The following is a 25,424-nucleotide window of genomic DNA, read 5'->3' as shown; positions in this document are numbered from 1 at the left end:
TCACCCCCGCTCACTACCTACTTATTTTTTAAAGTACCTATTTTATTCTTTACCTAAGTTTTATCACTAATATGTATAAACTAATTTCTAATTAAGAGTTAAGGGTATTTTAGTAAACTTATAAGTTATTATACAGTACCATACAGTCAAACCAAACAATACAAATGTTATTAAACCACAATAAACGATACAGTCTATCCAAACATTGTGTTCATTAATACAGTACAGTACAATACAACACCATACTGTACATTAATGAACCACAGGAAACAACCATCCAAACAGAGGGTTAATGACCTTTTTTTTTTGCGCGAATTGCCCTTCATTTGGGGTGGTCTTTAATTTTTGTCTTTCAAATTGGTAATCTTTAATTTATACCCTTTGCCTAACACCCCGTGGGTTCGAACCCCAGCTCAGATAAAAAAAAAATTGCTAGGTAGAATTCCGCAAGACAAACTTTGCAAAATTCTGCCTTAATGGGCAAAAATTCTGCCTGTGAGGCGTAAATTCTGCCTGAAGGGTAAAATTTAAAGACGATCATTTTGAGGGGTAAAATTTAAAGACCACCCCAGCGAAGGGTAATCTTGCAAATTGCCCATTTAATGATATCAGTGAGATTATAAGATTGAATATTTATTAAGTATGCTGTCATGTTAAAAATTCATAAAAAATGGCCATGTTCTAAGCTAAACTAAAGGAGTAATTAAATTGGTTTATCAAGAAATTCAATTAAACTTAACTTTTTTGGCTCCAAAGTTGTAAGTTTGTAATTGGCTACTTAGTTTAGGATGTCAGTTTGATTACAAGATTAAATAACTACGTAGGCGGCCATGTTAAAACTTTGATAAAAAGTGGCCGTGTTCTAGGCTAAACTAATGGAGTAACTGAAATATTAAATTGGTTTAATGTGATGAGGGAGCTTGACTTGCTCTACACAATCAACTGACGACTTATAAGTCCATTTTTGTAAATATAAAAAATACTGAGAAACAAAGGTGAAGTAAGACGTGAGGCATCAACCCAATCTCACTAACCATAAGATTGATTAAATAAATATCCAGGCCTCAAATTTGGCTTGAGTTGGCAAATATGCTCTCCAACTTTGGATGTAAATAAGTAGGCACCTCAATTTGTATACAGTTGAATACGTAAACACAAATGCTGACGTGACACATAAATTTTGAAGGTGTCTAGAAGATCATTTTGTAAGTTGGAGTATTCAACTGACAAAGTGAAGACAAGTTGAAGTACCTACTTGTGCAAACCCAAAATTGGACGGCATACTTGACTGATTAGGCCAAATTTGAGGGCATGTTTATGTATTATGCCCGAATATTTTCTTTAGACTTTACATAAATCTACAAAACACAAAAATATTGGAAAGAAAAACAAATAATTCAACATTTTTATTCTCTTTAGTCCATTTGGTTGTCAGGTTTGGAAATAAAAGTAGGGAGATCATGGGATTAGCGATGATATTATAAGTAATACCATAGGATTACGGATCGAATTGGATTAGGGGGATTATACTATTCTAGCACAAATGAGCTTAAATTGATGTACCCATAATATTAGTAGATTTTGATTATATCGATAAATTGCTAAGAAAAACATACTATGGATTTACTAGATTGCATCAGGTTAATGCTTATTTAATCAAAAGCTTTATATGGACACACTGTTGGGAATTCCTTTACCAGTTAATCCCATTTCACTTGAGGGGTAGAGTGAAATGTAAGGTATCTTAACAGGCCCTGACCTATTCTTCCAACTCTCATTACAATTCATTTGTGTAATTTTTTCCTCAATCTCTCTCAGCCTCTTTCCAAATCTTTCAAAAGCTTGCAGTGGTTCTTGATCCGTTGTCCATTCAGGGGTGTCGCGTTGTCCTAAATAAACCTCATCTGAAGTATGCCTAGACAACACCTCTATGAGGGAAATCCCGAGCAGTGTCTGCATCTGAGGTGTGATAGTTTTCAAGAACGCCTTGTCAGGATTCATCTTGAGCTCGTCGTATTCAGGAGTTCCCGGCTCTGGCATGAATCTTCGGCTTAATGTGGGACGATTAGGGAGGTAACCAGCATAAGGGTATTGCCCAAAATTGACTGCTGCATGAAGTGCTGAGGCTACCCATATAATGATGGTGCACGAGTCTATTAGTTCATGGACCGTCTGCATTTTAGGCCACCAGGGCTCGTCTTTTTTGTCACCGTGTCCCTTCTCTCGCAGCTCCTTCCACCAGGATTGGAGTTCAGAATCACTCTGAATCATGTCGTCCGATTTGTAATAGAAATGACAGTATTCCTCAACCCAACTTTTAATTGCTGACCAGATTTCCAAGCCATCAACAGCATATGGATAGTCTTGAATTAACAAACGAAGACCGTGTTGTGAACTTGAATCCTCAACTGCCATTCCTCTGAAAATGAGTGGTATGATAATCAACAAGTCATGTTAGCAAGGTTTGAAAACAATGACAAGTGTGCAGACTAATACATGTGGAGCTTTACAATTTACCTCTTAATAAGATCAGTTGGAAGTGCTTGATCAGGGAACACCCAGTTCTTGTACATTACAGCTGACATTTCCATGGCATATTTGGAAGGAAACACTGTCATCTCAACAATTCCACAAGCATTAATCAAGGTCTGCCTTGCAAATGCATTTATGAACATTGTGTCACGGAAGTGGGGATGCAGAAGCTTGTAAAGCGGATGGAGAACACTTAATTGCCTATTTGATGCAATCACAAATGGCTCAACTGCTGCATGAGTATTCAACCTGTGATCCAAGAGAAGCAGCAATGAATAACGAAATAGCAAGTAGCTCATACGCTGAAGAAATAACGGTTATCTAGTTATAGATTTTACCAATGGGAAATAAGCTGATGATAGCCAGAATCATTTACTGCAACATAAGCTTTCGCTAGTTGCCAGACGGTTGCATCATGACCATCAATTGCAGGTGTATACACTTTGCTAACAGCTCCTAGTTGATCACCTTCTGGATGTGGCAAGCTCAGTTCAACTGCTAATGGCTTCAATGTCCCATCTCCTTGCAGAAAAAGTAAAGTTCTTGTGGCATAAGTCTTTGTAGTAGTAGTGTTTATGCGTCTCAGGTATGGCATCAGAGTATCATGGTGATTCAATATGAACAGTCTGTTCTCCTTGATTGCCTGCAAAAGAAGCTAATACTCATCAGACATATTGGTAGAATGCATGAGCGCGAAGTTAGAGCCTTTTCTTTCTTTTAACACATGAATAAGCACCAAACATTAATACAAGAATACCAGTTTAACAGTTAATCCATCTATATTGTTCTTTATATGCTCCTCTGTAATTGTACTCTTCTGGTTGCCAAAAACTGTAGGATCCAGCTTACTCGTCGGAGGAAACTCCTGTGTGTATGATAAGTCAGCAGAATATGATCATTTTTTTTTCAAAAATGGAAGTATACAATAGATCACACAGTAAAGATAAATGGCAATCTTGACCATACTTTTAGAGCACAGATAACAAGAGGGTTTAATCCAGCCAACATTTCTCTTGCAAACTCTTCATCAGTCCTCCAAGCAGATTTATCTTCTGATATCCAAAAAATCGAGGTAAAGGGATAGGTTACATCAAAGCTATAACATAAAAATGAAATTGATGAAAACAAATAGATACATTCTCAAGCTATAGAGAAGTTGTGCTTCTACTTTTTTCTTACCTTTGATTACTTGTGGCATTGGAAACTTACAGAGGTGCTCACCGTCTGATCGAAGTAACTCTTTCAGCAATTCCATTGGAACAAGATCCCTGATTTTATGAATAAGGGATTCAAAAGGAAAGTTAAATGCATCTTTATATATTTTCAGTTCATCCTCAAATGTGTCAAACTCAGTAAAGCTGGAAGCCTCAAGCTCAGCAAGAGAGAATTGAGACAATAACTTCAATGCAAATGCTGCAAAATCTGACATCTTCAGCTGATTGAACCTCTCATCTCTGGGCACATAAATATCCAAGCTTTTAAGTAGTGGCAGCCGACTCTCACTTTTAGGATCTGCAGGCACAATAGTAGAATGAGTCCTAGCGAAAGAATTTCAAAGTAGCTGCTTCATTGCATAAACATAGGATAAAATTCCTGCTTTTCATAACCTGTTTCTGTAGGCAAACGACTTGTTCTCCCTCGACGAGGATAAGGGTACAAGGTGGATCCTCCAAGAATATTGCGCACGTACATTGGACCCTTATCAGGATCGCCCAAATCATTATAGACATCATAATCATAGATCCTGTCCCATTCCTCCAGCTTCCCCATTTCATTTCCTCTCAGATTTTCCAGCTCTTCTACTCGATAATAACGAAGAAGCGCTGGTGTTTGGCTTGGTAGGTAAGTCTACATGAAGAAACAAGACCACCATTTTAGCGTATAAATAATTTTGACAGCCTCCTAATGCATGTAAAATTTAGCGATTGCACTAAATACCTGATTGGAGAAGAAAATACGATCTCTTTTGTAGTACTTAGAAGGGTAAATCCATGAATTGCAAACGAAGTGTACTCGGCCATGGCCTGGAACATCATCAAGTGTCAGTGTCTTTAGAAAGAATTCCTTTTGGTGGAAGTTCTTAATAAGGAAAGCCCCTGGAATTCCAGCCTCTTCCTCCCATTCAAATGTGACTCCAAATGTAGCATCAGTTGCTGTCAAAGGTGTGATTTTGGTTTCCCAATTTTCCAGGTGTGCTGGCTTTCCATGTTTTCCCCTGTACCTGTTATCTGCAAAAAGATATTTTAGTTAAATAAACCCGGTTTACTATGAACAAAATGAAAATAAATAAACCATCGATAGTAGTTTACTGTAATCAAAGACGGATGGAGCCTATCTAATCCAATATTTTAGGCTCGAAAAACAGATATTTATGTGAAAAATCACTGAAGTTACAACAAATATTAAATGATGAACTCATAATATTGGCAAGAACCTTAAAATGTTGAATAGTTCAAATCCTGAATCCGCCTCTGACATAATTGATCTCAAAACTGTAACATACCAGGGTCAGCATGGACAGCACTGATAAGCTGCAGAGAGACCTTATGTCCAAGTATCTCATCAACACGGTCGACTACAGATGCCTTGACATCATCTAAATCCAAGAAATTCCTCTTCATCAAAACAACTGTGCCTTTAACTTTTTTGCTTTCACCAGCTTCAGAATGAAAGCAATATGTCATTCAATAAGGGAATATAGTACTTATAGCATAAATAAGCATTTGCATGGAAGTATATACGTTCTGCTCATTCTATCTTGTTTTCTATGGAATGAATCCTCGTTCAGTTAAAACTACATAGTTCAATGAAAACGGGTCCTTACTAATGCTTGACAATGCCATGCACAATTGTTTAAGTTTACACATGATCAGAATGACCTATAGTGTGCTTATTATCTCAAAGTTCTTTACACTACATGTGCATGAGATAACATAATTACACTTGACTAGGTAGTAGAAATGTAGAATTTACAAAGGGGAAAAAGGTGGGACAAGAAATGGAGAAATGTTGAAATGGAAACTCTTACTTGAATCTCCTTCAACAACAATGAATTGCTCAAAAATCTCATTGGTTTCATGTTCAATCAATTCTGGCGAACCACTGCCCAGAAGAGTTTTTTTAATCATTTTGCACAAGAATTTGACAGTGGATGCCATATTTTCTGTTTGGTCCTTAAGTTTGAACTTAATTACGAGCTAAAGATGATTAAGATAAGAGCTTTATATTAATGGGGAGATCAACAGGCGAAAAATTTGAACTTATCTATTTAGGAAGTGTTGGAATTTGTGTTTTTTTTTTTTTCGAAAAAAATATCTTGGACTTAATATTGGAGCAGTAACTTATTGATTATTTAGATTGGGAGTTAGGACTGCACCTAACTGAAAGGACGTCCAAGTTAACGAAGTCTAATACTACTATTTGGTATTGTTGGATTATAAAGTGAATATAAAAGTCGTTGTAGATCAATTATTCTCACAATTTTCCAAGAATTATCGGAATACGTTGTTTATTTGACCATTTACCTTTCCACTCCCTCCATTCACTTTTACTTGTGCACAATGAAGTTTGCACTTTCTTTAAGAAATAATAAATTAAATAAATATTTTACTATAATATTCATATTAATTGGTATATAGTTTCAATAGACTTGAAAAACAATTTGAGAGGAATGAGTAGTTAATGTTAAAAGTAAGATAAGAATATTTTTTTTCCGTATAATGGATTAGTAAAAGTGAACCGAGGGAATACATTATTATTAGTGTAACAGTAGTACTTCTAGTCATTTTTTCATAAGCTGCCTAATTAATCAGCAAGAATGGCACAATGGCAGTCACAGTTAGTTAATTTGATTGCCTCCTCACGAGGTCATTTAACAATATATTGACTAATCAAACTGGGAAATACATTTGACTCACAAAATGATTTTTCCCGATAGTGGTATTTTATATCGAAAACTTCAAATTATAAACAAACTCTAGTAAGTTTGTGTTCAAACTCGTATTTGAGAATGAACAGACGGTGCGAATTATTTTAAAGCCACTAATATAGGGTATAGATTTTAGGATGTTTGTTAAGACTGGCTAATTCGTATCAATGTTGCACTCCAAAAGCTGGGTATTGGAAGTAGAGGTGTGCATTATTTGGATTAAATCGAAAACTCAAACCTAATTTTAATTTGGATTGATTTTTCGATTTTCTAGTTTGGTTTCGGATTGAGAAATTACAAAAAATGGGTTTTTGGTTTGGTTTGGTTTTGGATTTTGAAAAATCGAAAAAATCAAAATATATAATTATCTAAAACTAATGAGATTTAGAAGCAGAACACTGAAAAACCAAAATTGATAATATAAAACCAAATCGAAAAATCAAATGCACACCCCTACTCACAAGTGGAAGAGGACAAGGCCATAGAAACCCCACATTGAATTACATACGTCAACGGAGAATTGAGTAACATACACTACAACTAGGATGATAACACTGGAAAGAACTTAGCGACACCAAATTTAAAAATACATGACAAATGGCAATCTTTAAATTTACATAATTTTTGTCACTTAAACAAAATTATTAATAATAAACTTTATTATTGATATATTTTACTTTAAAATTCATACTAAGTATTCATGATAAATAAAAAAAGTAAGAAATAAAATGAATTTTAAAACATGACCAGTAAAAATGAATATTAAATACCATAATTCATTAATCTAAGATTTTAAAATACGTTAGTATTTCTAGTTGAAATTTTAGTTCTAGTAAAGTTTAGTTTTTGTGTAAATACCGAGCGAGAGAAAACTTTTTCATAATAACATTCACCATGTTTCATGAGCTAAACTTTAAACCAGTCTGTAACAACACCTAGGCAAATCCCCATATAAGCAAAACAAGAAAAATATTCTGGGTATTTAAGGAAATTGATTGTTGTCACTTTAGGTCCCACGTGGAATGTGTGGTCAAGATTAATCTTTTGAATGAATCAATACATGATTCAACGTATATAAATAAACTTGTTGGGTTTATCTCCAAAGGTTGTGGTGAGGAGTTAAAGTAACACTCCGGCCTTATAAGAGATTTCGAGTTCAAGCACTGAAAATGAAATCGCCTTTCGTAGGGATCCCAGCACAAATCCAAATTAGTGGAGTACACCCAATTGGGACATAAATATAAGGGTGAAAATTATTTACCCTTCCCAATACAATACAATAAGAATGATAACAACCATCTAAACTCAACAAGCTGTTATGTAGAATAGAAGAGCATACAACATTACACGCTTTATTGTAACTGGAACTTTCTTAAAATAGAGATTTTTTTTGGTATCAGTAGCTATTAGGAATACCAAGAAACAATATAAAAAACGGATTTAATAAATTGATCGAGAGAGTTGCTAAATGACCACACTAATTTGACCCAAATTTGGCCACACTTATGTAAAAATCACCATAACCTCTATTATACAATTTTAAATTAAAATAAATTTTGAGAATAAAAGATAGAAATGACATTAAGTAAGTATAAATTATTAAATTTGACCTAAATAATCACATGAATTTACCCCATTTGGGTCATTGTGGCCAAAATAGTGTGGCCAAAAGACCTTTCCGATTGAGCTATAGTTTTATATAGACACACTGTTAGGAATTCCTTTCCCTGTAAGTCCCTCTTCACTTGTGGGGAAGAGCAAAGTATATGGAATTTTAACAAGCCCTGACCTGTTCTTCCATTTCTCATCACCATTCATCTGCATAATTTGATTCTCAATATCACTTAGCTTCTTTCCAAACCTCTCAAAAGCTGAAAGTGCTTCTTGATCCTTTGTCCATTCAGGTGAGTCCCTTTGTCCGAGGTAAAGAGTATCCGAAGCATGCCTTGACAAGATCTCTAAGATGGAAATTTCAAGTAGTGTCTGCAGTGGAGGAACGACTGTTTTGAGGAATACCTTGTCTGGATTTGTCTTGAGCTCTTCATACTCAGGACTTCCTGGTTCTGGCATGAACATTCGGCTTAAACTAGGACGATTGACGAGGTAACCAGCATAAAGGTATTGCCCAAAATTGACTGCTGAATGAAGTGCTGAAGCTATCCATATTGTGATGGTGCAAGAATCTATCAGCTCTTGTCGAGTCTGCATTTTAGGCCACCAGGGTTCATCTTTCTTATCACCATGTCCTTCTTCGCGGAGTTCCTTCCACCATGCTTGGAGTTCACTGTCTTTCTGTACCGCGTCATTAGATTTGTAATAGAAGCTGCAATATTCACTTACCCAACTTTTGATTGCTGACCAGATTTTCAACCCATCAACAGCATATGGATAGTCCTGAATTAGTAAGCGAATTCTATGTGGAGAGTTCGAGTCCTCAACAGCCACTCCCCTAAAATTGAGTAACATTTATGGTCAGGTTAGCAAGAAAACAACACCAAAAATATTGTTTTAGTGAATTAATATTCTGATTAAATATAAATTTTATAAGTCCTTTGTTGCTTTTCATTTACCTTTTGATGAGATCAGCAGGAAGTGCTTGTTCAGGGAAAATCCAGTCTTTGTAAACTACTGCTGACATTTCCATGGAATATTTGGCAGGAAAAAAAGTCAACTCAACAGTTCCGCCACTATGGATCAAGGTTTGTCTTGCTAAAGCATTTATGTTCATCGTGTCACGAAAATGAGGAAGGAGAAGCTTATGAATGGGGTGAAGCACACTTAGTTGCCTATTTGTTGCAATCACAAATGGCTCGATCACCGCATGTGTATTCAACCTGAGTAGATAACAACAAATGTTTCCAATTACTATAACTAAATAATAGATTGAATTTGGTTATGGGTAAGTTGTGTTTCATATAAAGCTTTCTGATAGGTTTTACCAGTGACTAATGAGCTGATGAATTCCCGAGTCATTCACTGTTGCATGGGCTTTGGCCAACTGCCAAATAGAACCTTCAACACCTTGATTGGCAGGTGTATATACTTTGCTAACAGTACCAGATTGATTTCCGTCTGGATGTGGCAAGCTTAGTTCAATTGCCAGTGGCTTCAAAGTTCCATTATCTTGTAAGAAGAGCAAAGTTCTTGAGGCATAAGTTTTTGTGTTTGTCGATGTGTTAATTCTCCTCAAGTATGGCATAACAGTGTCATGGTGGTTCAATATGAATAGCCTGTTAGCCTTGATTACCTATTAAATGATAGTACCAACTCTTGTCACTACAATTTACTCAGAGAACTAGATCGAAGAATCTAGCTAGTATCAGAAAATATTTACCTCATCAACTGTTAGTCCATCCAACTTATCCTCTATCTGCTCTCTGGTAATTTTACTGTTTTGGTTGCCATATATGTTAGGATCTAGCTTGCTTTTCGGAGGAAATTCCTGCAGATATTACATAAGCTAACACCTTGATCAAAATGCGTAAGGAATAATCACGAAAATAGAAGTAAACTTAAGCAAGATCTTGTAATCCTATAAAAGTAGCAATTCAGATGGATTAAAGCTTACTTGGAGTCTACTGATTAAGACAGGATTGATTCCTGCCAACATTTCTCTCCCAAATTCTTCATCCGTCCTCCATGCAGTTTTACCCTCTAAATACACCAACAATATTTAGATTAACAAAGGTGAGGCATGAAAAATAGTACTTTTGATCATATAGAAATTTAAGAAGAATACCTTGAATGACTTGAGGAGTTGGGAACTTGAATAGGCCTTCACGATCAAAATGAAAAAGTTCTTTTAGTATCTCCAAAGGAATACTATCAGTAATGGCTTTCAAGAAAGGGCCTTGAGGCAACTTGATTCCTTCCCCATAGAGTTTAAGTACATCCTCAAAGCTATCAAACTCATTAGGTGTGTTATCGAATAAAGCTCTAAACCCAGGGCAAATCAACTGCATAATGGATTTTAAGGAAGATGCCAAGAAGTCTGACATCTTCACATGACCAAATCGCTCGTCCCTTGGCACATATATGTCTAAGCTCAAAACCGGTGGAATCCTACTCTCAGAATTAGGATCTGGAGAGATTAAAGAGAAAATGTCAAGGCAATTTGCTCTTCCGAAAAATCAAACATGAAAATGAAAATAGTAAAAGATGAGATTATTATACTTGTTGAATTACAGAATTTCTTTAATCAATGTCTTAACCTGTTTTGGTTGGTTCGCGACCTGTCCTGCCTCTACGAGGATACGGGTACTCCGAGGACCCTCCTAGGACAGGCCTAGCATGATCTTCGCCTTTATCTGGATCACCTAAGTCGTTGTAGTAAGCATAATCATACACCCTGTCCCATTCCTCTAGCTTTCCGGTTCCATCTCCTCTTAAAGTTATTAGCTCATCTTCTCTGTATTTTCGTAATGGTTCTGGTGTATCACATGGGAGATAGGCCTGAATCAATCATCAAAACAACGCAAAACATGTGTTTAAACACTAAAATAGTCTTGTTACATGCTCAAATATCCCATCGAATTATCAAAAAAGGCTCGTTCATGCCACTTGTTAATAATTGGGCTCAAAAATGCCACAGTCGTTACCATTTTGGGTCATATATATCATTACTCACTAACATAACTCTACTGTACTATCAGATTTAGCCACGTGACATTATCTAAACCCTTCATTTTACAAATGACATAAATGAGTCATTTCGTAGTTCAGTGGTATATTCGAGTCTTTTCCCAATTCCTATATAAATCTCAATATTTTGTAATTTTATGTAACAAGTTTGTCTCTTACACTAATAGCATTTACCTGAATAAACTATATACTCTCTTATTTAGTTATATTATGAATCTAATCTTATTCTACATCATTCACAATTATTATGAATCTAATCTTATTCTACATCATTCACAATTTTCACATACTTTATGACCTTTAAAAAGATCTAAAAACACATAAAAGTTGTTTAAGAGAAAAAAAAAAGATGAGTTTAAAAGAGAGTACACTAAAGAGGTGAGATGGGTATTGAAAAAACATATTAGTGTGACCAATTTGAGCCTTCTCCCCACCACTATTAACACCCCAAATTTCACTCATATCTCTCCATACCCATCTACACCTCATTAATGCACTCTCTTTTAAATTTGTCTCTTTTTTTCTTAAATAAATTTTATGTATTTTATAAATTTTTTTAAAGATCCATAAAGTACGTAATAATTGTGAAGAATGCAGAATAAGATTAGATTCATAATCCAATTAAATAAGAGAGCATAATTTTTCCAGGCAAAGTAATAATGTTATTAGTATAAGAGATAAACTTGTTACATAAAATCATAAAAGATTGAGATTTATATTGGAATGGGGAAGAGGCTCAAATATGCCACTGAACTATGAAATGACTCATATATGTCTCTCGTAAAATGAAGGGTTTAGATAATGTCACGTGACAAAATCTGATAGTATTAGAGTTCTGTAAGTGAGTAATGGCATATATGACCCAAAATGGTAACAATAGTGATATTTTTTAGCCCTACTATTAACGAGTGGCATGAATGAATATTTTCTGATAGTTCGATGGCATATTCACTGCAAGAACGTATAGAAGTGGTAACAAAAAATTTAATATTTGACAACTTAGTTTTATTATTGGCAAATGCTCTCCTTTCGCCCTAACGTTGACTTTATTTTCTCTTCCCGTTAAACACTAACCGAACTTTCGCCGGCGATCCCCACCCAGGTAAGTCCCCGTTGTTCTTTCTCCCTCCCCTTCCTTCTCCCTCCTCCTCTCCCCCTCTCATTTCTCTCTCTTTCACTAATTTCCCATCTTCTTGCCCTTTCACTCTTTTCCGGCGAACACCGCCACGGTTCGCCGACCAGACAGAGACAGACGAGAACCCAAGCCTTCAGGCTTCTCTGATCGGAACCCTAACTCCTGACCGGAATAGACTATGAGGGGTCTGGAAATCCTGATTTTGGACCGGAATTCGAGCCGGACAGGTTCATTCCTGGTATCTCTGGTTGATTGCTGCTCTTTGTTTTCCTTTTTCTTTAGTTAAATTGCTTGCCTTTAATTTGCTTGCTTGCTTGTATTGTTGTTTTGAATTGTTAAATTGCTTTTATCCTCTTAATTTTCTGGTTAGCGATAGCTTACCTACGCTTTGTGGGTAATCTGTTTTGTTGGGTGGGACGTCATGTGTTTCTATCTTTGTTGTGTGCTTCTATCTTTGTTGTGTGCTAGGAGCCCTGGTTATCATGTGTTTACTTTACTGTTGTTATCGCTTTTGTTTGGTGTTCTGTAACCGGCACCTTCTTACCCCTTATTTTTATACTGCCTTAGTGGTTTCCGGGCATGATGGTAGTTTGAGGTCATGTCCTCGGCGGGGGGCAGAAGGGGGGGCTAGGAGCAGAGGTGGTGATGGGACCAGGGGGGCTCATAGGTTGAGAGTCGGGTCTTGGAACATAGGGACTCTGACCGGAAAATTGATAGAATTAGTGAAGATTCTTAAGAAGAGGAAGATCAGTATAGCTTGTGTTCAGGAAACCAAATGGGCAGGAAGTAAGGTTGTGGAGGTAGATGGGTATAAGTTGTGGTATTCAGGGCGTGCGAGGGATAGGAATGGAGTAGGTATTTTAGTAGATAGGGATCTCAGGATTCAGGTAGTAGCGGTTAAGAGGGTGAATGATCGGATGATGACCATTAAGCTAGATTTAGGCGGGTTAACTTTTAACATAGTTAGTGCATATGCGCCTCAGACAGGTTTGGCGGAGGAGGATAAAAGGCGTTTTTGGGAGGAGTTGGACGAGGTTGTGAGGGGTATCCCACAGACCGAGAACCTAGTGATAGGAGGAGTTTTTAATGGGCATATAGGGTCTACCTCAGGAGGATATGATGATGTGCATGGCAGGTTCGGCTTTGGAGAGAGAAATGAGGGAGAAGTTTCTCTTTTAGACTTCGTGAATGCTTTTGAGTTAGTCATAGCTAACTCGAGCTTTCGGAAGAGGGAGGAGCACTTGGTGACCTACCACAGCGCAGTGGCTAAGACTCAGATGGATTATTTGTTCCTTAGGAAGGGAGATAGAGGTGTATGCAAGGACTGCAAGGTTATCCTGAGCGAGAACCTTACTACCCAACATAAGTTTGTGGCTATGGATATAGAGATCAAGATAAAGAAGAGGAAAAGGGTCGCTTATGGACGGCTAAGGATTAGATGGGAAGGCCTGAATGGGGTTAAAGCTCAAGAGATGAAGGAGAAGTTGGGGGCTATGAGGGCATGGTGGAGTAGAGGGGACGCGGATAGTATGTGGGCTAGGACTACCGAATGCATCAGGGAGCTCGAGTGCAAAGGCGGGGATAAGAAGTTGTACAGGCTCGCCAAGACGAGAGAGAGGAAGTTGCGTGATCTGGACCAAGTGAAATGTATCAAGGACGAGAATGGCGAAGTGTTGGTAGAAGACACACACATTAGACGAATATGGCAAACGTACTTCCATAAGTTCTTAAATGAGGAAGGGGACGAGGATATCGTGCTGGGGGAGTTAGAGCACTCCGATGGTCGTAGAGATTTCGGGTACTGTAGGAGAATAAAGGTTGTGGAGGTTAAGGAGGCTATTCGTAAAATGAGGAGGGGAAGAGCGACTGGCCCAGATGAGATCCCGGTAGACTTTTGGAAGAGCGCGGGGGAGGCAGGTATGGAATGGCTGACTAGATTGTTTAATGTCATTTTTAGGACGACTAAGATGCCAGAGGATTGGAGGTGGAGTACGATGGTCCCGTTGTACAAGAACAAGGGAGATATTCAGAGTTGCAATAACTATAGGGGTATCAAGTTGCTAAGTCACACCATGAAAGTCTAGGAACGGGTGGTCGAGATGAGTATGAGGAGGGATGTGTCAATATTCGAGAACCAATTTGGTTTCATGCCAGGGCGCTCGACTACGAAAGCTATACATCTTGTTAGGAGATTGGTGGAGCAGTATAGAGACAAAAAAAAAGACTTACACTTGGTGTTTATAGACTTAGAGAAGGCATATGATAAAGTCCCTCGGGAGGTCCTTTGGAGATGTCTGGAGTCTAAAGGTGTGCCTGTGGCCTACATCAGGGCAATTAAGGACATGTGCGAGGGTGCCAAGACTCAAGTTAAGATAGTGGGTGGTGATTCAGAACTCTTTCCGGTCGTGATGGGGTTGCACCAGGGATCAGCCCTTAGCTCGTTTTTATTTGCCTTAGTGATGGACGAGTTGACGAAGCATTTTCAGGAGGAGGTGTCGTGGTGTATGCTTTTTGCAGACGATAGCATTTTGATTGACGAGACGCGTGGTGGAGTTTGACGAGGATGTCGCACATCGGATTGGTGCAGGGTGGATGAAATGGAGGCTCGCCTCTGAGGTGCTTTGCGATAAGAAGTTATCACCTAGGCTGAAAGGTAAGTTCTACAAAGTGGTGTTTAGACCAGCTTTATTGTATGGGGCAGAATGTTGGCCTGTCAAGAACGTTCACATCCAGAAGATGAAGGTAGCGGAGATGCGGATACTCAGATGGATGTGTGGTCATACTAGGAGGGATATGATTAGGAATGAAGATATATGGGACAAAGTTGGGGTGGCGTCCGTGGTGGACAAGATGAGGGAAGCGAGACTGAGATAGTTCGGGTATGTGAAGAGGAAGAGTGATGATGCACCAGTTACGAGGTGCGAGAGATTGGCGGTCGCAGGAGTTAGGAGAGGTAGAGGTAGACCGAAGAAGAACTAGGGGGAGGTGATTAGACAGGACATGGCACAACTTCAGTTGACGGAGGACATAACCTTAGATAGGAAGATTTGGAGGTCGAGGATTAGGATAAAAGGTTAGTAGGTAGTTGATTTTCGTCGCGCGAAGCCTTTCCATCTCTTCTTCTTCTCTTTCTTAGTAGTTATAATTTTATTTTGGTACCGCATAGATCATTATCCTTATGCGTGTATGACTGTGCTACCTTATTTGTTTGTTATCTTCATATTTTGCTGTCTTATTTCTCTTACATTTCTGCATTTGACTATGCTATATTTAGCCGAGGGTCTATCGGAAACAGCCTCTCTACCCTATAAAGGTAGAGGTAAGGTCTGCGTACATCTTACCCTCTCCAGACCTCAGTATGTGGGACTACACTGGGTATGTTGTTGTTGTAGTATTGATTATTGTTGCAAAAAGTACTTTTGGCAATAATAAAAAAAGTTGTTGCACGTTGTTCCAATAACAGCCTATGAGAAAAGTCTATGCAAAAATTTTTTGTTGCCAAAAATACTTTTTGCAATAATAATCAATCTATGACAAAAAAAATAAAAAATAAAAATTGTTGTCAAATATATTTTTTCTTGTAGTGATTTGAACATTTTTCCCAATAAATAATTTAATTGTACCTGATTCGTGAAGAAAATGCGGTCGGACTTGTATTTATGAGCAGGATAAACCCAAGAATTGCAAACAAAATGAATTTTGCCATGATTAGGAACATCTTCAAGGGTGAGTGACTTGAGAAAGAATTCATTATAATGCGAATTCTTGATAATGAATGCTCCTGGAATTCCAAACTCCTCATGATCCCAATCAAATGTGACACTAAAAACTGATTCACCTGCTATTACTGGAGTGATGTTTGTAAGCCAGTTCTCTAAGTATGCTGGATTGCTGCGTTTTCCTTCTGACCCATTTTCTGCAAATGAAACAAATCCCTATATTTTAGTACATAGAAGGGTTAATTATGAAAAGAAAGAGATGACAGAACAAAAAGGACAACCCAATAAACTAAGCTATACGTATTTGATGACTCTTTATAGGATGTTCCCAAAAATATATGTATATATATGAACATTTTTGGTTCGATTTAGTTATAGTTTTTAATTTTGAAATTCGAACAAAATTTGGTTTGGTTTTAAGCAAACAATAATCGAAAAAATTGAACTAACCAACTATATAAATATCTATTTACAAATTATAATTGCATATATATTAGTATATAATTTTAAAATTTTATGGTACATATTAATCTCTTGCATTCTTGGCTCATAATCTATGTGCTTTCCTTTCCAGTAATCCAGTTCTTGCCTTTACTTTCTAGTTTAACTTGTAGTTTTTATTTTGATAATTAAGTCCAAAAACCTATTTCATGTTAAAAATAACTTTTCTTTAAGTCATTAATTATTCATCATTGTTTATTTCAATTACTGTCAAGATATTTCAGTAAATACAACTCTTTATTTTTTTGCACAAAAGTTTTTTGTTTTTTTGAGAAGTTTTATTTAGTTCCTTGAAAATGGCTAAATTCTTTGACAATGCATAAGATTTTTTGGAGGAAGCTATATATATAAGTTACTTACATATATAGTTCTTTCTTTTTTAAGGAGTAACTAACTTGGTAGTGATGCTGAACTAGAGAATTTGTTTGCACTTCGCGCGACCGTGGAACCTTATTCAATTTATGAAACTAATTTCTTTTCATACTGACAAGTCGTGGATTTTCGGCTTTTTATGACCACTACTTATCTTTTTTTGGGAGTCTTTTGAAGCGTTTGTCTGTATTTCTACTAGGTTGTTTCATGTTTTCAGGTTTTTGAGTCAATGACACAAAAAGGACAAAACGACGGAAAAAAAAATGCTGACATGCAATGAGTATGCGGGATCGCACACTCTGTCATGCGTCCGCATACTCGTCATCAGAAGGACCAGTGAGCAGCACAGTTTTCACAAATATGCGACGAGTATGCGGGACCCCAAACTTGATGTGCAGTAGCATATTCGTCCTTCCACAAGCCAGTGAGTAGAGCAAACTGAGCAAGAGTACGAAGAGTATGTGGCTCCGCCAACTAAGTTGGCGCTCGCATAATCCCATGGGAGACAGCAAAAGTGCGGTGATCAACAGAGAGTATGCAAGCACACACTCAGTATGCGGCCGCACACTTGTCCCGCACGAGTGCATTAAAAGTCACTTTTTCACTTTTTGGCCCCATCTATAAATACTAGTCCTTGGTTGTTGTGGTGTTAGGCATTGAATATTTCTTACTTTTCGGAGCATTGAATACTATTATTATGGAAGCTTTTAAGAAGATTTTCCATCTTTTTGTCATCTTCTCCATTAACATTATTGCAAGCTTCATGAATATTCTCTTTGTTACTACTTTATATTTAATGAGTATGAGTAGCTAAATCATTTAGCTAAGATTGTGGGTCCAAATGTGTTAGTAATGTGATTGGATTTTTGCATTCAACTAATTGCTTTTCATACCAAAATATTATAAAAATTTATCACACCGAATAAAAAGGAGACGACAACAACAACATCACAAAAGAAGTTTCATTTCTAGGAGAAGTAACATCTACTTTGAAGTAAAAGCTATGAATAGCATACGAAATAGGGGGAAGATTCAAGGAAAAGAGTGTCGCAAGCCTACAACACACACAAAACAAATGAAGTCTTTTCCAAATAAGATCCAGAGCACAAAATAATATTATGCATTGTCATTTAACTACATTACTATTTATCTTTATTCTCAATTTTTTGGAATTTTCCTTTCTTTTGGTCTGGAAAAATGCAAGAAAATTAAGGTATCTTATTTATCTCTTTTTTTACTATTACTACAATTTATTATTTTCCTGAAACTCCTCTTCATGAAATGTTCCTGCACTTTAAATAATAAACGGTTTTTCATCTCCCCAAAAGAAAGAACGAAAAGTTGCCTCACTTAAAATAATGCAATTGTTACTACTGTTGAATAATAGTGATCACTAAACTTGGGAAGAAGCAATATCAATCGTACATCTCTCTCTTTACACTATATCTTTCACCCATTTTAACCTTTGTCTCAATCAACCACCATATATATATATATATATATATATATATATATATAATAGCCCACCAAATATGAGGGAAACAAACATGAGGGCAACATCAACTGCTTATCTAATGGGGACAAGAGTTGTTCTTTGGAGTTGTATTATATTAAAACATTATTATTACGACTTACATGATTCAAACTAAAAATTAAATCACTGTGAAATAAATGTTAGTTCAATTCTTCTATATACAACTACGGTAAAGTCAGTAGTCGTCCTTGTTAGTGAAATGAACTTGACTTTGGTTTATCTCCCTTGTCATTTGCAGAGGGAGGTGGAATGTTACTGTCAAGTTTGTTTCTTGAATTCATAGCAGCTAGCTTGACTTTTTAAGAGTATATGCATTGGAACTTTTATCTTTCTTTGTTTTAAGTAAGAAATCGATATACTTTGACAGATGACTTTTATCGGAAAGATCTAAAACTTTAAAAGTGTGAGGAATTTAGGAATTTTCCGTTGTCAAACATGCCTCGATATCACAGTTAAAAGTGTGAGGAACATGTAATATATGAAAATCAACAACGTTTAATGAGAAATAACTCATGTGATATCTATATTAAATAAAACATGTCACACCTCCAAGAATCTTTAAAATGAAAATACTCCAGTGCAATTAATTTCAATGAGAGCCTGTCTACTTTATATTTATTTTCTTGAAAACAATATCGGGCATCAGAAATAACATACCTGTTTTCTCTGTTGAGTATTGTAACCTATAAAGAGAACATAACTAAAAGGAGGAAAATAATGTAATCTCTAATAAGTCAGATAGCCACATCCAAAACAAGTACCCCGGTAGAGAAAATTATTTATCACTCGTGAATGTTATATTTAATTTAGATTTGAAATATTACTATTCAAACAAATTATTCTGAGAAACCTAACAGCAATACATGTACCATATAAGTTACTTTAAAATTCTTATCCAAATAGAGCGAGCAAATTAATCAAAGAGGGGATATGTGTGATGAAGTTGTACTGCGGTTGTAATAGCAGTTTGTTCTAGTTCATGACCTGTTACTTCTTGTGTCTCCAAATGAAAATGACGAAGCAAGCAATCTGAACACTGACCATTGGCCAGCTTAATTAGGAACTGCAAAATCAGCTTGGAATGGTTTATGGGTGATAGGAAAGAATAATTGCTTACAGGCACATATGGGTGAGAGGAGTTCCCTTATTAATATCAATTTTTACATGGCAGAAATACTCATTGATGAGATGCATCGTGCATGATGAGAATGTGAAGGGGAAAGGTTGAAACTGTAGAATAGCTGATGAATTGTAATTAATGACTTTTATTACAAAAATGTCTCATAAATTCTGAAAATTTAGCCTATTGAACCAAACAAAAAGGTTTAAGAAAAGGAGAAAAAGCCAAAAAAGGGAGAAAAAAAATAAATAAGAACGGTGATCATAGCGAGGTGTCATATCACCTTATATATGCCTAGCTTTATATATAGATTATAGTCACTCGAATATGTGTTTGGAACTAGTATATTTTGGCATACTTTTTTTTAAAAAAACTCCATAAAAACTGAATAGACCGAAAAAATCAATAGAAAGCGAAATGATGAAAACCACTTAATTGATTTGGTTTGGTTTGATTCCAACATGTGAAAAATCAACAAATCGAACCATGAACACCCTTACTGACCAGGATCAGCATGAACAGAACTGATCAACTGGAAAGAGACCTTCTGGCCAAGGAACTCAACAACATCATCAACAACAGAAGCAGCTATGTCATTGAAGTCCAAAACATTCTTCTTCATCAACACCACTCTTCCTTTCACCTTTTTCTCTTCATCTTCTCCAGTGATCGCATCCACAATCTTGCCCAGAAACATGATTAAGATATTTTCTTGTACACGATTAGCGTTCTCACCTTATATTTTCTTGACCTTCCAAGAGAACTATAGAAAAGGGATATTTTGGTTGTGAAATTTCAAGTTTGCATGTCTCATATTTATAGTAATACTAGCTAGTTGAAAAATAATAAGGAAATCTATATATAATATAAAGTTAGGTATAGACAAGGTGATGTGATAATTTTTTGGAAATCGATCATTTTCGAATTTTTTTCTATTTGATTACTTGTTCTATTCTAAATCACTAAGGAAAAAAAAATGAGCACCTCTCTATGACCTCCGTTAGTATTTATCTTTTTTCTCAAATTTTTGACCCTTTTCTCTTCATTCTCTATTTACTAAATAAAATAAAATATTAAAGGTTCATCCCTACATATAATAAAGACTCACTCACCATTTAATAGCATTATTTGCCATTACTTCTCATATAATGATTGTAATTACATTGTATTAAATCTATATCTATATATCTATATTAAAGCTAGGTATAGAAAAGGTGATGTGACACCTCTTAGATGCAAGGAAACCTATTTATCTTTTTTCTCATTTTTTTTGGAGTGTTAATCCTTATTTTTTTCATTTAAAAAACAACATAATTTAAAGTTAATCGGTTTATCTCTTTCATTTTTTTTTGTTTGGTTTCCCACCCTGTGTTCGGTAACGGTATTGGAGTCCGACTATATCCGAATTCGCGCAGCGTAGAACCCCATTTGGGGGAAGCGATTTCTTTCGTTATTATTACGTTAGTATCTGCAGTCTCTTTATTGTCCAGGTATTGCCTCCGTTTCAATTTTTTCGTCCACACAAAATGAATTAAATACCACAATTGTGAGTGTTAATGAATGAGCCGTTTTCTTCTCATCTTTGCTTACAAATGAAAATCGTAGATGCCTTTTTCCCTTTACAGGCGTTGGTTTCTTCCTCTTTTCCTTGTAATTTGGATCTCTTCTCCATCTTGATCACATATGAGTTGCAGTATCTCTTTCATCATGTAAAAAAAGAATTTATATATATATATATATATATATATATATATATATATATATATATATATTGTGATGAAGATGTTCTTGAATCTCTAACGAAAATCGTATAGTAAAAAGGCAAGATAAAAGGAACAAGAATAAATTCAACAATCTGCTTTATCACTTATATCTTTATTTATACTCTAAATTTTCTTTTTACCATTTTTCTTCTATGTTTTTTCTGCTATAATTCATTTTGTGTACTAATTTTCTTTTTAAATTTTGAACATGCAACACGAGGGTTTGCTCTCATCAAGGTTAGTTCCAATTGGCTCTCTTCCAATTCACTTACACTTGTAGATTACATGATCATTAGTTTTGGATTTGAATCTTATGATTTTTATTGCTAATTCAAATGCGTCAAATACCTAACTAATTTCTTCATTAGTAAAAATAAAAAATATCGAATCTATGTAACGCAAGTTATATTGCATTTTTGTTTGTACACGAGCACAAATATGACTATGAAAACTAATGTTGTAGCTTTGTTCGATTGTTTTCGAAACTTAAGTTTTTGTTTTATTCTCATTCTATTTAATTATTTTTATTTTTTTCAGTGAGAAGCACTAATGATTTATTGTCTATTGGCTATAAATTAGGTGCATTAGACGAAGAGGACAAGAAAAATTGGAAATAGAAGGAGAAGCGAGGGCATTTAAGGAGGATGGAGGTGAAATCAATGGACGGATACAACAGTGGCAATCGAAACAGTTTGTTTTTGAGGATGAGGGTAATACTGGCTCCCACTCCACTATTTGAAAGGATACTATATTCTCTATATTCTCTCTCAATTAACCATGCGTCTTTTTAAATTAGATAAATATCTTTTCTGTTTCTTTTGAAATGTAAATTTGCATTTATTGTGCAAGAGAGCTATAAGATCTCCAATTTTCTTTCAATATGTTATCAACCAATTAAATTTCAAATTCAAAGTTCCAGCGTATTATTTTGCATCATCTTGAGAGGCTGAATTGTTTTTTCAAATTTTGAGTACATATATAGATTTGAGAAATAGGAGGAATCGAAAAATGTTAAAATGGGCAGTCGAAAGTGAAAGACAGTAAAGTATTCAACTATCTCTAGTATTATCATCATCCAAAGGTCATAGAAATGGTGACAAAAAAGGCGTAACACCTTTTAATTTATGATAGAAAGGAAAAAAAAATAAGAAGAGGAGGAGATCGATAATACGGCACTAAAATGACATAAAATTAATTGCTCTATTATTTTTAACGGGGTATTACCATATTTATTTTTTATTGAATGTCTATTATGATCAAATATGGCATTTGGATATCTTCCAATTGTATTTAAACAGCAAAAAATATCAGCATCCAATTATTTATTTATACAATCACTTAATTTTTTTCATAGGTCAAGAAAGGAATAATTCTAGAATAAAAACATTCAAACTCATTGCTCAAGTGTACTAAAGTAAATTACTGCAAAGAAATATTACATTTTTTATTAATTTGAAATAACACTTTTTGATATTAATACATAATATTTTTAAGTGTATTTTATGATTTTGTAGGCGTTGTGCTTCATGTGTGTCAAAACCGGGGGTTCGACTATAAGGATAATAAAGCAATCCCTTAAGGCCCCAACTTTTTTGGGGCCCTGCTTTTTTCTAAAGATGTATTATATATATAACTGTTGTCCCGATCGAAAGAAGTTTTTAAAATTAAAACTGATAAAATCTTATCTAAGATAAACATGTCTCAAGAGTGCAATCTTATCAATTGAAAATGATTTGTTAGAACAAATCGATTATAGAACAGTAGTTAATGACTTCACATCTAAAAAAGCTAGAAAAATAGATTTTTAAACAATCTTTCCTTTAAAAAAGATTGGCTAAATACCTAAATAGCCCCTTAAACTTGACAAATTTTGTAAGATGGACACTCAAACTTAGTTAGTGACCAAATAGACACTTGAACTTGACAAAAGTGTGTCTTTTGGACATCCGTTACATATGGCCAAGTGTGTGAATTACACCTCCGTCAAATGTGTTAAGTGGACCAATCGTTAAATGACACATGTAATTTCAAAAAAAAAGGACAAATGTAACTAAAAATATTAGAAAAAAACTAAAAAAAAATGTAAAGAAAATGCGATAAAGGCAAAATGAAATAAACCCTCCTCCCATTATCCACTGCCCTGGCAGTTCCCCTTTCCCTTCCTTTTCGCCACCCTCCCACCCCCTTTTCCGTCTTCTTTCCCAAGAAAATCCGTCCAAGATATACCATTTATTGAGTACAAGATTTAATTTTTAGAAATACCCATTTCTTGAGGGCTGTTTGATTTTTACAACATGCAACTTGAATAAATTCGAAGATTTATCTGTATTAATTATGTTTTATTGAGTTTTCTTCCCTAACAATCGATAGTCTACTTGAATTTTTATGCTTTTTGGGTGACATAGTACTAACCTAATGATGAAAAAGAAGTTGGTATGAAAAAGAAGTTGATCTTTGTAAAAATGAAAAACATGAAGCTAATGATCAAAGGAGAAGAATGATAATATTATACATTCTGTCCCAATTTATGTGATATACTTTCCTTTTTAGTCTGTCCTAAAAAAAATACATTTCCTTATTTGATAACAATTTAATTTTTAAATTTTATCTTTTACGCTTAACGAGATGATATATAAGCACACAAATAGTTTTGCCTTATTTAAGATCACAAAATTTAAAAATCTTTCTTTATTTTTTAAATTTTGTGTCTAGTCAAATTATATTACATAAATTGAGATGGAGGGAGTAGTAAAGAAGGAGTAACCTAACACTGTAGGATCCACATGAAGTAATATATTGAAAACTGAAAGATCAACTACATTAATACACGTAAGAAATCATGGGGAAAAAAAACAGAAGAAATCACAACTTAAGTTGCTCAATGGCTCATATGCGCGTGCAGAAGATACCATTTGCCATGTCAACATAAAATGTTTAAGAGACACACTTGTGTCAAGTTCAAATGTTTATCTGGTCACTGGTTAAGTTTGAGTGTCTATCTTACAAAACTTGCCAAGTTTAAGGGTCTATCTAGATATTTAGCCAAAAAGATTAATATCTCTTTCAAAAGTTTGGCTTTAGGCCCCCAATGTTATTGAGACGGCCCTGTCGAAAACAAATACTTTAATATACAATCTACTAAAATACTTTTTCAAAAATACAAAGGCTACTATTTATTTATATATCTTTGAATATGCCTACACTTTATTGCGATATAATAAGACGACTTAGGAAATTTCATATGTCCCGTCTTATTAGCACCGCGCGAAGAGCGGGTGAGTTGTCTAGTAAAGTTAAAAAACGAAAGGAGACGAGAAGAAGAGAAAAGCCATATCCATAACGCAACCCCTGTCAATCTAGATGCAGTCCCTTTTCATCTTTTGTACTTTTCTTTCCTTTCCTTTGAATTTTTCCTTCTTGCTGTTCGCTATTTTCATTGACAATGACATTGAAAAAGAACACAAAAAGAAACTCAAAATATCCAAAATATGAAAGTTTAGCTTTTGAGTTCTTAACCAAGTTTGTAAATTTTGTAGTTCATTAAGGAAATTTTGAATGAAATTAAATTAAAAGTCGGTGTCATTTATTAGATTAAGAAACTTTGGCTCTCCATAGAATCTAATGCAATTTAAAACTATTTGGCATTGATGTTCGGCCTAAATACATATATTTATTCATTGGTTGCTTCATATTTTAATACTTTTAATTGTCTTTTGAGTATTAATTATAATGAATTGTGATTAATATTATATTTTATTATATAGGAATAAAGAGGTGTGAAGATGAAGAGATTTGAAGCAAACTTGAATAAAATGTGGGAATAAGAGAAAAAGAAAATAAAAGAAAGAAGACAAGAGGGTGACATAATGATTTAGATTATGATTGCTAATGATTGAAAATTAAAAGGATACAAGGAAGAAAGCAAAGAATTAGAGGAATTGAAAAGGAAAAGAGAACGTGACTGGCAGCAATGACGAGGATAAATTGAATCACTGGAATACATGCCTAATGCGATGCGCAGTGCGTTTTCTCGGATTAAACTTATCCCATTTAATTTTGGGCCGGGTTACTTTGTATTGGCCTTTCTCCTACACTTATCAATATTTCATAAGATGGGATTTTTATATAATTGTGGAAAACTTAAAATTCAGAGTTCAGAACTTTGGATATAGAGAGAGT

General features: G+C 35.2%; 2 protein-coding genes across 2 annotated transcripts; both read right to left on the bottom strand.

Moving 5' to 3' along the window:
- Positions 1-1,419: 1,419 nt before the first annotated feature.
- Positions 1,420-5,183, bottom strand: LOC132645919 (probable linoleate 9S-lipoxygenase 5). The gene is made up of 9 exons (XM_060363176.1): positions 5,036-5,183; positions 4,471-4,760; positions 4,140-4,380; positions 3,712-4,044; positions 3,499-3,584; positions 3,290-3,397; positions 2,871-3,175; positions 2,518-2,781; positions 1,420-2,419 (listed from the first exon to the last, which is right to left on the bottom strand). Exons 1-9 carry the CDS (start codon positions 5,151-5,153, stop codon positions 1,666-1,668), a joined length of 2,499 nt encoding a protein of 832 aa, XP_060219159.1. The 5' UTR covers positions 5,154-5,183; the 3' UTR covers positions 1,420-1,665.
- A 2,644-nt stretch (positions 5,184-7,827) lies between these two features.
- On the bottom strand, positions 7,828-20,295 carry LOC132645917 (probable linoleate 9S-lipoxygenase 5). Its single transcript, XM_060363174.1, has 9 exons — positions 19,987-20,295; positions 15,860-16,152; positions 10,672-10,912; positions 10,200-10,541; positions 10,029-10,114; positions 9,795-9,902; positions 9,400-9,707; positions 9,031-9,294; positions 7,828-8,909 (listed from the first exon to the last, which is right to left on the bottom strand). The coding sequence occupies exons 1-9, from the start codon at positions 20,177-20,179 to the stop codon at positions 8,156-8,158; spliced, it is 2,589 nt and encodes an 862-aa protein (XP_060219157.1). The 5' UTR covers positions 20,180-20,295; the 3' UTR covers positions 7,828-8,155.
- Positions 20,296-25,424: the final 5,129 nt, after the last annotated feature.

The sequence above is a fragment of the Lycium barbarum genome, chromosome 6, assembly GCF_019175385.1.
Source record: "Lycium barbarum isolate Lr01 chromosome 6, ASM1917538v2, whole genome shotgun sequence".
NCBI lineage: Eukaryota > Viridiplantae > Streptophyta > Magnoliopsida > Solanales > Solanaceae > Lycium > Lycium barbarum.
Note: the sequence above shows the minus strand (reverse complement) of the source record. Positions and strands in the feature narration are given on the sequence as shown.

Coding starts and splice junctions, on each gene's coding strand:
- LOC132645919 (XM_060363176.1), bottom strand. CDS start 5,153: ATGAAGAGGAATTTCTTGGATTTAGATGATGTCAAGGCATCTGTAGTC. Junction 3,398..3,498: donor TTGTTATCTGTGCTCTAAAA/GTATGGTCAAGA, acceptor TCATACACACAG/GAGTTTCCTCCGACGAGTAA. Junction 3,176..3,289: donor ATGGATTAACTGTTAAACTG/GTATTCTTGTAT, acceptor CTTCTTTTGCAG/GCAATCAAGGAGAACAGACT.
- LOC132645917 (XM_060363174.1), bottom strand. CDS start 20,179: ATGTTTCTGGGCAAGATTGTGGATGCGATCACTGGAGAAGATGAAGAG. Junction 9,903..10,028: donor TCTTAATCAGTAGACTCCAA/GTAAGCTTTAAT, acceptor TAATATCTGCAG/GAATTTCCTCCGAAAAGCAA. Junction 8,910..9,030: donor CCTGCTGATCTCATCAAAAG/GTAAATGAAAAG, acceptor ACTCAATTTTAG/GGGAGTGGCTGTTGAGGACT.